This window comes from Coenobita brevimanus, chromosome 101 (genome assembly GCF_032717465.1).
Source record: "Coenobita brevimanus isolate Jiangsu-jjx chromosome 101, ASM3271746v2, whole genome shotgun sequence".
NCBI classification, from domain to species: Eukaryota; Metazoa; Arthropoda; class Malacostraca; order Decapoda; family Coenobitidae; genus Coenobita; species Coenobita brevimanus.
The window spans coordinates 51,164,346-51,177,959 of record NC_137054.1 but is presented as its reverse complement, the minus strand read 5'-3'; the positions used below and the strand labels follow the sequence as shown (position 1 = coordinate 51,177,959).

The following is a 13,614-nucleotide window of genomic DNA, read 5'->3' as shown; positions in this document are numbered from 1 at the left end:
CCCCACACATGAGAATTGTACTCTACACAGGGATGAATTAAACTCATGTATAAAGTCAACAACTGATCAGGGGTAAAGAAAGCATGGAGCTTAGCACACCCAATCTCTTGGAAGCAGATTTTACAAGAGAGGCAATATGTTCTTTCCAAGATAAGTCTCGAGAAAATGAAACCCCAAGTACAGTATGGTAAAACCTCGATAAGTCGGCCCTGCAGAAGGTGGAATTTCTGTTAAGTTGAACTCAGACAAAGGTGTGACTTAGTGTTTATTCAGAGGGTTACATTGTAGTTTCATATATTCCAAGTAAAGTACAGTACTATGTTTCATAAAATGAAACATTTCATTTTTGAAGGCTTCAACATGCTTGCATGCATCAGCCTCGGTCACCTAATAGCTTCTTTCCATGCCGCACCATCAATGGCAGCCTCCCTGTTCAGTCCCTTAACCCTGAGGTGACACTTAATGACCTCGTCCCACGTCTTTCTCGGTCTACCCCTCGCAACCTCACCCCCAACATTAACACCTCTCACCTTCTATCTATCTATCTACATGTATATACCTAGGCTGCTTCCCCCAAGGAAAGGGAGGTAGCCGAGACAGAACGACGAACTCCCCATTTACTCATCCATTCAAACACATTCATTCGCATCTTAGCCCCAAAGGGGAGAAGGGACAGATCCTCACTGCACCACACTGCACAAGGGTCAACTGCGCAGTGCAATCAGTGACATCCACAGCAGGGCCCGACAGCAGAGCTGGTTTACCCCTTCTACACCCAATTGACATCTCCCATCCTCTCCACATGTCCAAACCATCTTAATCTACCTCTCCTCATCACAACACCAATACACTCCAGTCCCATCCTACCTCTCAACTCCCCCATCATAAATCCAGCCCTCCAAGGCCTTGCATGCAGGGATGCACTGCACATCCACCTCATCATTGTCATTTCTGTACGTTTATGCCTGCGAATATCCTCTTCCTTTACTGCCCAGGTTTCACTACCATACAGCATCACACTCCTAACACATGCTGCATACAAAGACCCCTTAGCATGTCGGGAGAGTCCTCTCAGTGTCAGGAGAGGCAACAGCTCCCTGAACTTCTTCCAGCCACTTCTCATCTTAGTCACAGAGCTAGCTCCAGCCCCACCTCCAGCACATAACATGTCTACCAGATAACAAAACTCTTCCACACACTCAAGAGACTCACCAGCAAGTTCAATCCTTTCATGCCTGACAATCTCCACCTGTTCACCCCAACGTGCTGCATACATAAAATCAGCATTATCTCGCAGTCTACCTGTGATACCATTACATCTCTTATGCATCCATTTATCACAAACACTGCACATGATGGAATTACTTCCCAAGCCCTTGTGGCAAAGTGTGCATAGCCATTCTCCCTCGTCTTTGACAGTATTCCCACCCACCCTAGATATCATCACTTTTGTGTTATCTGCATTTACCCTTAAGCCCTTGTGCCCCATACCATCTCTCCACTTCCTAAATCTTTCCTCTGCCTGCCTTTCATTCTCTTCCATCAACACCAAATCATCAGCATACAACATCTCCCACTGGAGTCTGTTTCTGAAGTCACGCAAGAGGGATTCAAGTACTAAGATAAACAACATGGGACTCAAAACTGACCCCTAATGCACACCAACATTCACGGAAAATTCATCACTCAAATCTCCATTCACTCTTACCTGGGTGCGAGCACCCACATCCATAGCAATAACCACCGTAACCAGCCACTCCTCCAAGCCAAGCTTCCTCATTGCCCACTTCACCACCTCTCTAGGGACTTTGTCAAAGGCCTTTTCCAGATCAGCAAAAACAAAATACAGATCCCTTTCCTTCCCAATATATTTTTCCTGAAGCTGTCGAACAATGAATATGGCATCAGTGGTCCCCCTGCCTGACATAAACCCAAAATGCATCTCATCAATATTCTCTCTAATCATACCTTCTAGAAGTCTCTCCATTACCTTCATTATCTGATCTAAAAGCTTTATACCTCTATAATTTCCTCTTTCCAGGGCATCACCCTTCCCTTTGTACATATGTACAATTACACTCTTCAACCAATCATCTGGGACAGCACACTCATATATAATCATATTTATCAGGTCGGTGACTAACCTCACCCCTATATCTGCTGAGGCCTTCAACATTTCAGCAGTCAACCCAGACACACCTGCTGCCTTCCCCACCTGCATCCTGCCTATTGCTTCACACACGGTAGCAGCATAAATCAAAGGCCAAGGGCCAAACACTGGATCTGCTGGCTCCAAACCTTCCCTGTCCCAGTCAAACTCCTATTTAACAACTGGCTATAATGCTTTCTCCATGCTTTTTTAATATCGCCACTGTTCACCACTACCCTTCATCATTCTTCACACACTGCTCTCCTATAATATCCCGATTATCCCTCTTCATCTGATTTGCCACCTTAAATATCATATTTTTCTTTTCCCCATGATTTAGGTTATCAAGTAAAAGTCTCTGTGACTCAGACTTCGTCCTGTATACCTCTCTTCTAGCCCTACGCTTGGCAGCCAAGTATTTCTCCTTGTTACCACCCTTCTTCCATTCCTGGAAAAGCCTTCTTTTCTCCTTAACTGCAGCTTCTACACCCTCATCCCACCACCAAGTTACTTTATGTCTTGGTGGGCCTCTTGTCCAACCACATATTACATCAGTAACTCTCAAGAGATTGTTCTTGAGGGCTCTGTACTGTTCATTAACACCTATGTCTACGGTTCCCTGTTCAGCCACCACTCACCTCAACTGGCTGTAGAAGGCATCCCATACTACTTGGTTTTCCAGCTTCCATATTTTCCTCCTAGGTACATAAGTCCTCTTTTTCATCACTTGTTCTTTAAGCACCATATCACAAATCAATAGTTTGTGCTGCCGCACACACTCATCACTTCCTATAACTTTAGCATCCCTCATTAACCTCCTATCAGCCCTCCTGACCAGAAAATAATCTATCTGACTGCTATTTCCCCCAGACTCCTACATAATTAACCTACTCTCTCTTTTCCTAAAATATTTGTTGCACACAATCATGTTCGTTGCCTCCCCAAATTCAAGTATCCTTTCCCCTTCTGCATTCCTTATACCATACGCACATCCCTCATGTACTCCTTCATGACCTTGAGCTACTTCACCTACATGGCCATTTAAGTCCCCTCTCAAAACCACTATCTCATCATCCCCCATACCAACTACTACAAGTATTAAGTCATCCCAAAATCTTCCTTCTCTGCCTCATCCAAGCCTGCCTGTGGAGCATATGTCAATATAATTGCAGTCATCTTTCCTCCGAACAAAATTTTCTCTACCAATATCCTGTCGCATGCTCTCATAACATTCATAACATATTCCACCCATTTCTCTGCAACCAACACACACACACACACACCCATATCTGTCTGTTCTCCCCTGCCAAAACAACTTATAGTAGCAATCCATCCCAACAATCTTTCTGGCAGATCCACCCTTTGTACCGGACTTCCTGCAAACGTGCCACATCCACCTACCTCCTACTGAATGCCTCAACTACTTCCCCTGCTTTTCCCCTCAAACTTCCCACATTCCATGAACCCACTCTCATCCCCCTGGGTGACTTAATGTCCTCAGGTTTGCTTTGAATCTTATTCTTTTGTTCAGTCATAGTCAGTAATAATAAAGGGGGTAGTCATACCACAGGCCCCACCCACTGCACAGTCCCAGATCTAGGCAATGGATCTGGGACCCCTAGCCCACCAGCTTACCAGTGGCTGTGGTAGTGGCCTTGGGGTACCCTGCCAGGACAGCTGCAGGGACACTCTCCAAGTGTACCTTGGCACTGCAATTGTCCTGCCATTATACACCCACTGATAGGGCAGCCTTCTGGGGCACTACTCCCAGGTTTGGGCCCCTCTCTATTGGGCGAAAGCGGCAACCTGGGAACCGCAATGCCCTGTACCCTCTAGCACAGGTTCGAGCCCCATCTCACCCTGGACCCATGATCTATTCCAGTGAAACCCCGGTCATGCCCCCCCTCAAAAAAAAAGTTTATTATACAGTATTCCAAGTGTTACACTTGAGTTTAATTGATTGGAAAGATAAGTAAATAAGTGCAGAAATTTACGTAATGAAGTGATGGTTGCACCCTCCACCTATGCAACCTCCTACCATGTTATTGCCAATGACATATACTGAATTGTTTTTATTGTTTATTTTTATTACTTTATAAATGCTTCCTTGGTTTAGTGTTAATAAGTACAGTAATCGCATAAAATGTATGACTATTAGGGGGTAATACAGTTTTGCAATTATTTCCAGATGCTTCCCATCCATCACTCAATGTAGTGCTGCTTTGAGTGTCATCCCTTCACTTTCTTGCTTCCTTCCTCGTCTGTCTTTCTTTCCTTCATTCTTTCCTCTTCCTTCTGCCCATGGGTGACTGTATACTGCGTGACAAGCCTAATGGTTTCCAGTATGCCAGGAACCCATTTACTGCTCTGGGTAGTAACCATAAAACCAAATTATGGTGCCTGGTGGTTTAGTGGGTGATTAAGGCATTCTAATCGGACTGTGCCAGTGGAGCTTTGTATCCAGGTATGGTTGGGGTTTATTGCTCATGTAATGACACTAAGGGATGAGTGAGGCTGGTCACTCTCATCTTAAATGCCAGCACCAACTTGCCCAGTCCCGGGCTTCTACGCTTCTCATGGGGTGACATAGGATTGGATGATGATTTCCAGTTAGCTGGAAAATTCGGTTAGTCGAACTACCCTAAAGCTTCATATAGTTCAATTTATGGTTTATTGTATGTTTAAAGATGATGCTAGATTGAGCTGAATATTGTTAAAAATTAGAGGGTACTCCTGTGGAAGATTTTGTTGGATTAATAGATGTAAGAACTGAGTTTTTGATGCATTAAAATCCATCCATCCCATCCATCCATTGCCAGACGCCATGTATCCCAAATGGGGTGGCCAGTGGCTTAGAGTTAATTGTTTTACAGGGAGGGGCACTAATCCTCCACCAACCCCACTTGACATAGGGATGCCAACAGCATCTGGTGTTCCCAGGCGGTCACCCATCCAAGTACTAACCAGACCCAACGTTGCTTAAAATCATTAAGATATATTTTTACCCCAGTCAGAGATATGAATCAAATCGAACATTAGGTGTGCCATAGCCTCATCCCATGTTTGTTGAAATAACTGCTGAGATGGATGCTGCCGGAAGTGAGTGGTAAGGTGGAGAGAGGAGTCATCTGCATATGAGTGGATAGGGTTAGATGTACAGCTCAGATGGTCATTGATGAATAAAAGGTAGAGAGTTGATAATAGGACAGAGCCCTAAGAAATATAGAAGATATCCAGATTGACCTGGGAGGAGGGTAGAGTTTTGACGAATTGGAAGTCGGGCATAATTATTTCCCTGTACAAAGGAAAAGGGTTAAAAGAAGTGTGTGGCAATCATAGGGGCTTTATTCTCACTTAAGTTTGGAAATGAGCAGCCCGACCTGACCCAACCTGATGGTCGCGCCAAGCAGAAGATAATACTGTATTTTTACTCATATGTGAAATAGAGTTGAAATTCTCTCTGCATGTGATACATTCATTCATTAAATTTTGTTATCAACTAAAAACTCACCCATAAAGAGATAGGAACCCCATGGATTCTCAAGTTTTCCAGGGGAGTGTTCAGTTCTAGTTGGTGAATGCCTCGATTACGAAATCATAGGGAAAAGATTCTGTGTCGTAACACAGTGTTTTTTTGGCATCATCTCCAGCAATTACATATCAGAGATTCCCCCTGTAATTGTATATCAGAGGGAAATTGTGATAACATGGCACTCACACACTCATCACATGCTCTCAAAGCACTCATTGCAGGTCGTAGGGGCATTTGTCTTCTTGTGTACAGTATACCCTTAATATAACGAAGTAATTGGTACCACACCCTTCACATTAAAGTTGAATACCATGCCATTGAGTAATTTTCCAGGTGTCGTGGCTTTTACTGAACAAAGATCGTTAAATAAAGAACTTCACTTGGCCATGCAGTCATATACAGTAACATACAGCTAGGCCTAAATGGCTCATTTTCTCAATAAAAGCATTATGACTCCTCTTACGATCCTGGTCACCCAGAGACCGATGTGGTGTTCTGTGGGATGCAGAAGAGCGTGCATGTGTGTGTGTGTGAATGCCATGCTGGTCAGTGTTTCCCGCACGTCCATTCTTTTACAAACAAAATTTGTTAATTGAATGTAACGTTTGACCAGCTTAAGGTGGTCTTTAACCCCTTAACCGCGGGGCGTCACTTTCGTGACGCTTGGGAGCAAGGGATCATACCGCGGGGCGTCGCTTTTGTGATTCTGTGTTATTTTGAATTCACCCGGGCTTTCAAGTGGGGGCTTGTATCATCTATCAGTACTGACAATGTCCAACACTAGTCAGCACTCCTAATCTCATCTGTACTCCCATCCATTGTTGACAATTTAGCCATTTCTCCCCGTTCTTGACTCCCCTCCCTACCCCCCCTCCATTACCCTATCCTCTCGCCTGCCCGGCCATGCTACGCTAAGTAAATCTTCCCTGGAATTTTTCACTGATTTCATCCATTGAAATAAGCCCTATGTCGTATTCTTATACCAAATAATATATACAAGAAAGAAATCAGGTAAGTGAGAGTGCCATACACCTGGAATTGGCTAATTATCACCTGACAACACCTCACGTGCACTCGTTCGCTAATTTTCGCTGTTTTTTTCCCCTTGAAATATGCCGTATAATCTATTTTCGTAATAAATATACATGTAAGGAGAGAAGGGAGAAGCCTAAGTGATATTTACATTCACCTGGAACTACCTAATTTATAATGTATTGTCTAGATTTCCTGCCAATCATATCAGTGCTACACAAAGCTGTTTCAAGATTTAACATTGGTAGCTCTGATTATATATCTCCTAAGTAGGCCTCTAATCTATTTTCGTAATAAATATACCTGTAAGGAGGGAAGGGAGAACCCTAAATGATATTTACATTCACCTGGAACTACCAAATTTATAATGTATTGTCTAGATTTCCTGCCAATCATATCAGTGCTAGACTTAGCTGTTTCAAGAAGTAATATTGGTAACTCTGAATAACCCCTAAAGCAGACCTCTAGGCTAGCTGGCCTGGCAACTGCGTTATCAGTGTAGTCTCATCTTCCGAAGTGAGAGGACGTATGTTTCATCTTGCTGACTTCAAGGCCTTTTTTCACCCCCATGCAAATGGCTCTGTGACCTTTACCCCCTACTAAACCTCGTGTGGAAAGAGGTAAAGGGCTGACAATTGATAAAAGAGTGACTACGATCTTTCTATTGAGTAAAACAGTGCAAGTGGAATTGTAAATAATGTGTAAACAGCAAGTGAAAGTAATGAATGTAAATATACGTGAACAATGGAAAATAGTTTTATAAGTTATTTCAAGTGACAGTGCATAACACTGTAAATAAAATAGAAATGTAAATAACGTAAATAAAATAGAGAACGTAAATAGAAATGTAAATGAGTAGTATTATAAGAATACGAGTATATACCCTAGGAGTAATGAAAGTGAAAGTTTCACTCTAGCATGTCTGCAGATGCTATGAGTTATGAGAGTGAAGATGAAAGTGACATTCACTCTCAATGCCAGTATACTGTACAGGACGAGAAAGTGAATGCTACGTATTTTACTGAAAGAAATTGAATCCCTACAGTGACAATAAACTAATACTACTGAAGGAAACTTATGGATAAAGACTGTAGATATATATAAGTGTTATATAGTAATAGAAATATAAAGCGTGAGGGGTTTTATGAATAATAAATGACAGACTACCATGAGCGAACTAGTGCCAGTGCGACGATCAGACGCGCTCGTAATTTCCATTGCTTTCACAGTGTTTTTTTTTTTGAGTATGGATCCCAAACTACTTGAAAATTGTAGAATAGTGTTTATAGTGTTTGTATCTGGCTGTGGTAATCATATTACGGGTTGTTGGGAAGTGTAAAGTGGAGACTTCGTTACCCTACTTCAGAGGTCTCCACAAGTCCTACGGTAACCGACGAAGGCTCAACAATCATTCCAGGAGAAAGCTGAAGGTATGTGCCATAAGCATATGTAATTTTATTATTCTAGGACTAATAACTGATTTTTGGCAAATATTTTTTGAGAGTCTGTCGGAGCCCAAATAACCCCGCGGCACACGCAAGTAATTGGTAAACAAGCCCGCGGTGTAGGGGTTAATGATCTCTTATCTGTCACTCACTATCCTGTTCACTCATATGCAGATGACTCAACACTACATAGTTCATTCACACTCAGACATCCATTTACAAAGTCTAATATCTCTACCTCTCAGCTGAGTACAGCCATCTCCATAAATCAAGATCTAGCTACAATCAGTGAATGGGGACAAAACAACCTTGTCTCTTTTAATGCTAGTAAAACTAAATATATACAGTTTACTAATAGACAGATATTGCCAGATTCGTACATTACCTTCAGTGCTACTAATATTCCCATCTCCAAAAGTATTGAAATTCTTGGTGTCTCACTTAACAGTGCCCTCAACTGGACCTCTCATGTCAGATCACTTGCTAAGGCCGCCTCAAAGAAACTTGGATTATTGTACAGAGTCCGTAACTTCTTCGCCGATGAGCAGTTAGCTATAATTTATAAGAGTCATGTGCTCTCTCAGCTTGAATATTGCTCACCCTTGTGGAATGGTTGTGGAGAGGTTGCATTGAGACAGCTGGACAAAATTCAGAATAAAGCTGTTAGAATCATTAACAACCCTGCCATTACATATAAACTACCTCCTCTGCAAGTAAGAAGGAATGTTGCCTCCCTTGCATTATTTTACAGATATTTTTTTGGCAAGTGCTCAGACGAGGTTGCGTCCATGGTGCCGCCTCTCCATGCCTTCCCTCGTGCTACACGGGCATCTGGTAGCGCTCATGACTGGAATGTCACTCAACCATATTGCAGAACTTCTGCCTATCAGAATTCTTTCATTCCCCGAAATGCATCTCTCTGGAACTCGCTTCCCCAGAGTTGTTTTCCTCCAAATTTCAACCCACAACTGTTCAAGTCTAACTGTTACAGATATTTTATGAATGGAGGACACCAGTAGTCTGGTGTATGGATTTTTTTTTTTTTCCCCATTTGTTTTTCCTTCCTCCGTTCTGTTTAAAAAAAAAAAAAAAAAAAAAAAGCTATGTGAAGAGACAGACTGACAAATGAGGGGGTGAAGGAACATTGTGGTATTGATATGGATGTGCTAGATAGCATTAGCAGAAATACCTTGAGGTGGTTTGGCCATGTGAAGAGGATAGAGAGTTAGAAACTAATGAGGAGAGTGTATGTGATTGAGGTGGAGGGTGGAAGAGGGAGGGTAAGACTTAGGATGAGGTGAAGGGATGGAGTGGGGAGGTATATGAGAGAGGGGATGTATAAGTTGGGGGGAGTGCATCAAAATGGCAGGAGACAGAGTGATAAGGAGGTAGTTTGTTTATGGCCACCCCTAATAGGATTGAAGCTTTTGGCTATGGATAAGTAGATTGAGAGACTATCAAACTCTTGTGCCTCACACCATCTCTTCACTTCCTAAGTCTTTCCTCTGTCTTCCATTCATTCTTTGCAATCACCACCAAGTCGGCTGCATGCAATACTGTATTTCCCATGGGAATCCATTTCTAAAGTCACATGAGAGGGCATCAAGCACCTTGATAAATAATAGGAGCTCAGGACTGACCCCTTATGCATGCGAGCTTTCACAGAAAACTCATCACTCAAATCACTATTCACTCTCACCTGGGTGTAGGCACCCACATACATAGCCATAACCACTCTAACCAGCCACTTCTCAATCCCAAGGTTTCTCATTCCCCACTTCATCACTTCCTTAGGGACTCTTATCAAAGGCCTTATCCATATCAGCAAAACAAAGTACAGATCCCATTTCATTCCTATATATTTTTCCCGAAGCCATCAGGCAAGTGAATATGGCATCATTGGTCCCTTTGCCTGGCATAAAGCCAAGTGCATCCCATCTGTCTGTTATTCTGATATTACTGATGCCTTTCTTCGTTGGCAATGCCAGGCTAAGCACTCACTTCATTACCTCAGAAAGGGTCAGTAAAGCTCTGAATAGTATTCCCATAATAAGTATAGTAATTTATTTAACCCTGACATGGTCAATAGAACTCTAATACACTCTCTGACTCTGTCTCTCTCTCTCTATTTCAGTTTTGCATCTTCTGTATCCCTTCCTCCCTTCCATGTACAGTTGTTGACATATATTTTCTCTTGATGCAGGTGCTGTTGCTCCGTGTCCCAATTTTATCCTCATGATACAACTGTAGGCCTAAGGTATTAATTGTTAGTTTTTGTAATTTCAACATCTTTAGTATGATTGTGTAAGTTTTCTTTTTTCTTGCTATCTCGATGTATTATTAGACTCTGTATTTAGATACCTTAATCCAGTTTCAAAACTTTTTTATTTGTGCAATAGGTGGATGTTTACATCACCAATATCACACAGTCATAGCGTAATTGAAGACAAAGTTTTCCTTTTCCAAAGATGTACAAGGATAGATAATAAATTACCAAATACAGAGTACTTCGCTGTTTATTGTTAAAGGTAGAATTCACAATAAATTAGCTAATAAAAGGGTATTTCACTATCCCAGTCTGTGCACCCCCATCTTATAAAATTTTTTTATGGGGAGGGAAAAAAACAAGGAATTAACAGCCAAAGGATATGGTGTTCACATTTTATTTATTTGTAAAGTCAAGGAAAGAGTATGGCCTTGCATCCAGAACAGTAATTAGATCAGACACCACTGTCATGCTTGACTGTTTCCATACTGAACAAATAATAAACCTTATGGGGAAAATTATGTAGATCAGACAAGACTCTGATTAAGGCACAAAATTCCCTAGTGTTGAATACAAAAATAGGCAAACAAAAAAATGCTACTTGACGGGCACTCGCCATCCACTCACTTGATGCAGTGCTGCTCTCAGGTGTCTGCCCTTTCCTCCCCTCCATCCTTTTTTCCTTCCATCCTATTCTGTCCTTCTTTCCTTCATTCTTTCCTCATCCTTCTGCCTACGGGTGACTTTACACTCCCTCTTCTGTCTTTCTTTCCTTCATTCATTCTTCTTCGTTCTGCCTATGGGTGACTCTACACTGAGTGACATGCCAAATGGTTTCCTGTACACCAGGAAACCATTTACAGTACTATGCTGGGTGGCAACCATGTATCCAAATTTTGGCGCCTGGTGGTCTAGTGGGTAATTATGGCACTCCAATCGGATTGGGCCAGTGAAGGTTTATATCCAAGGGGTGGTTGGGGTTTATTGCTCATGTAATGCCACTCAGTGATGAGTGAGGCTGGTCACTCTCATCTTAAATGTCAGGACCAACTTGCCTAGCCCCGGGCTCTTACGCTCGTAATGGGGCAACATAGGATTGGATTATAGATGGATGGATGATCTCTGCTGCCTTGTTATGGAAATACAAGTATCCCTGTCCTCCAAAATGAGGACAGTGCACCGCAGAAGGGGAACTTCAGCTAGCAGTCTATAGGGTTTGTGTCTGGATGAGCTGTGGCCCATAACATGAACAGTATCCAAATTTTATGAGTGGTTGCTGCCAAAAGAACAGGTAGGTGTGGTTCTGGGAGTTTAACAGCCCCTCCAACTCCCTCCCTAATGGATATACAGCATCTTGTCCAAGTGGTATAGGAATATTGTAACACCTCATCCTTAGCAGTTTATTTAGCAAATTACATCTCAATGTCTTCTTGGATGATACTGATGCAAACTTTCCTAAGCTGAATAAAATAACCAAGAAATGGTGAATAATTAATGAAACATATCTCCAGGCTTAAACTGACTAATCACTGTCCTGGTAATCTGCACTATCTATGTCCTTCTTCAGGGTTTTTGCTATTAAGTAAAAAGTAATGAATATCAGTCAGTGACACAATGCTTTTCCTGAAGGAGTCCCCATACTGAGGTTAACAATGGCACATCTGATTTTTTTTTATAGACAAAGGTCAACCAGGTGTCAAAACCTATTTTTGGGAACTACTACCACTACTACTTAGTGGTAGGTGGGGGTGCTCACCACCCACTCACTTGATGTAGTGCTGCTCTTGGGTGACTGCCCTTTCCTCTCTCCCTCCTTTCTTCTTCCATGTGTCTGTAGATGTTTCTACACTGTCAAGCCAAATGGTTTCCTGTATACCATGAAACCATTTACTATGCTGGGTGGTAACCATATAACAAAACTATGGTGCCTGGTGGTACAGTCAATAACTAAGGCGCTCCAGCTGGATTGAACTTGTGTAGGTTCATATCCAGGGGGCTGTTGGGGTTTACTGCTCACATAATGCCACTCAGAGATGGGTGAGGCTGGTCACTCTCATCTTAAATGTCACAACCAACTTGCCTAGCCCTGAGCTCCTATACTCCTTATGTGGCAACACAGTATTGGATGATGTATATGTGTATGTACTACTACTACTACTACTACTGCTATGCTGCTACTATTAATACTACTACTACTACTACTGCCGCCACCGCTGCTGCTGCTTATACAAGTATAGCTGATTTGCTAGTTTCACTCGGCTGAATGGCATGTAAAGAGTTGTGATATGTCAGAGCACATCAGTGACATGTAACAAGGACTTACTGTTTGTCCATAGCTTGTGAGTTAGTATCTGGCTTGCCCATTTCAACATCATGGGAGTCTGGATGCCTGTGAGTTGGGTCAGTGGTGTGGTGTTGCTGTGGTGTTTGTGTTGCCATGGTCTAGAGACTCCATGAAGCTGATGGGCATGGATTTGGTGCAGAGGGGTCTACCATAACTGGTGCTTTGAAATGCTAGTCAAAAAGGAGCATACTAGGTTGGTATAACTAACCTGCAGCCTCCTTAAGAGGGAGTCAAAGTAAGACATCAGAGTTCAATCTAATTCCTGCAGAAGAAACAGCTGTGGTCACAGGAGCTGGAGCAGAGGAAAGCATGGTAGTATGAATTTATGGGGATGGGGAGTGAGAAGGAGAGGGAGCTGGGGCTGAGCAATGTACAGCATGGGACTCACAATCAAGGAAGGCTGAGTGTAAACAGTTATCTACTGCTGTCCCATCCCAATATAATTTCTGTTCTGTACAACAATGGTAGAAGGACAATGACTTGGTTCACCTGGAGTACATTTGTCTCTAATGGTTGTGCCGATTCTAAGAAACATACCATGTCTCCAGTATCATTAGGCAGTGTATGGCCAAATGCTAGGGAATTGGTCTGGCCTAGGGTTATGGCATTGCTGAGGTCATTTAAGGCTATAGTATTTACATTTCTCGCACTGGTGTCAAGGTTCAGAAGTGTGGTTTGAACATCATTTATGCCTCTGGAGCCTTGCTGGGTTTGTGTTTTGTTTTGTTGGGTGAAGGGTCTTGTGTGAAGACTCCCCAAAAAGTCTAGTCTTGTGGCATTCTGATCTGTGGTGCTGTGATCCTGGGCCTGATCTAGGCAGCGGCAGGGATGGCCTGGGGTGGGGAG

At 42.6% G+C, this 13,614-nt stretch overlaps 1 protein-coding gene across 1 annotated transcript in view; it reads left to right on the top strand.

The window, feature by feature from the left end:
* Positions 1-10,670, top strand: part of LOC145414864 (PIH1 domain-containing protein 1-like) — a 212,651-nt gene extending 201,981 nt beyond the window's left edge. Inside the window, exon 7 of the mRNA XM_080284286.1 lies at positions 10,362-10,670. Coding sequence (XP_080140412.1) covers positions 10,362-10,397 — 36 coding nt within the window. The 3' untranslated portion in view covers positions 10,398-10,670. The remainder of the gene's footprint in view (positions 1-10,361) is intronic.
* The last annotated feature ends 2,944 nt before the right edge of the window (positions 10,671-13,614 follow it).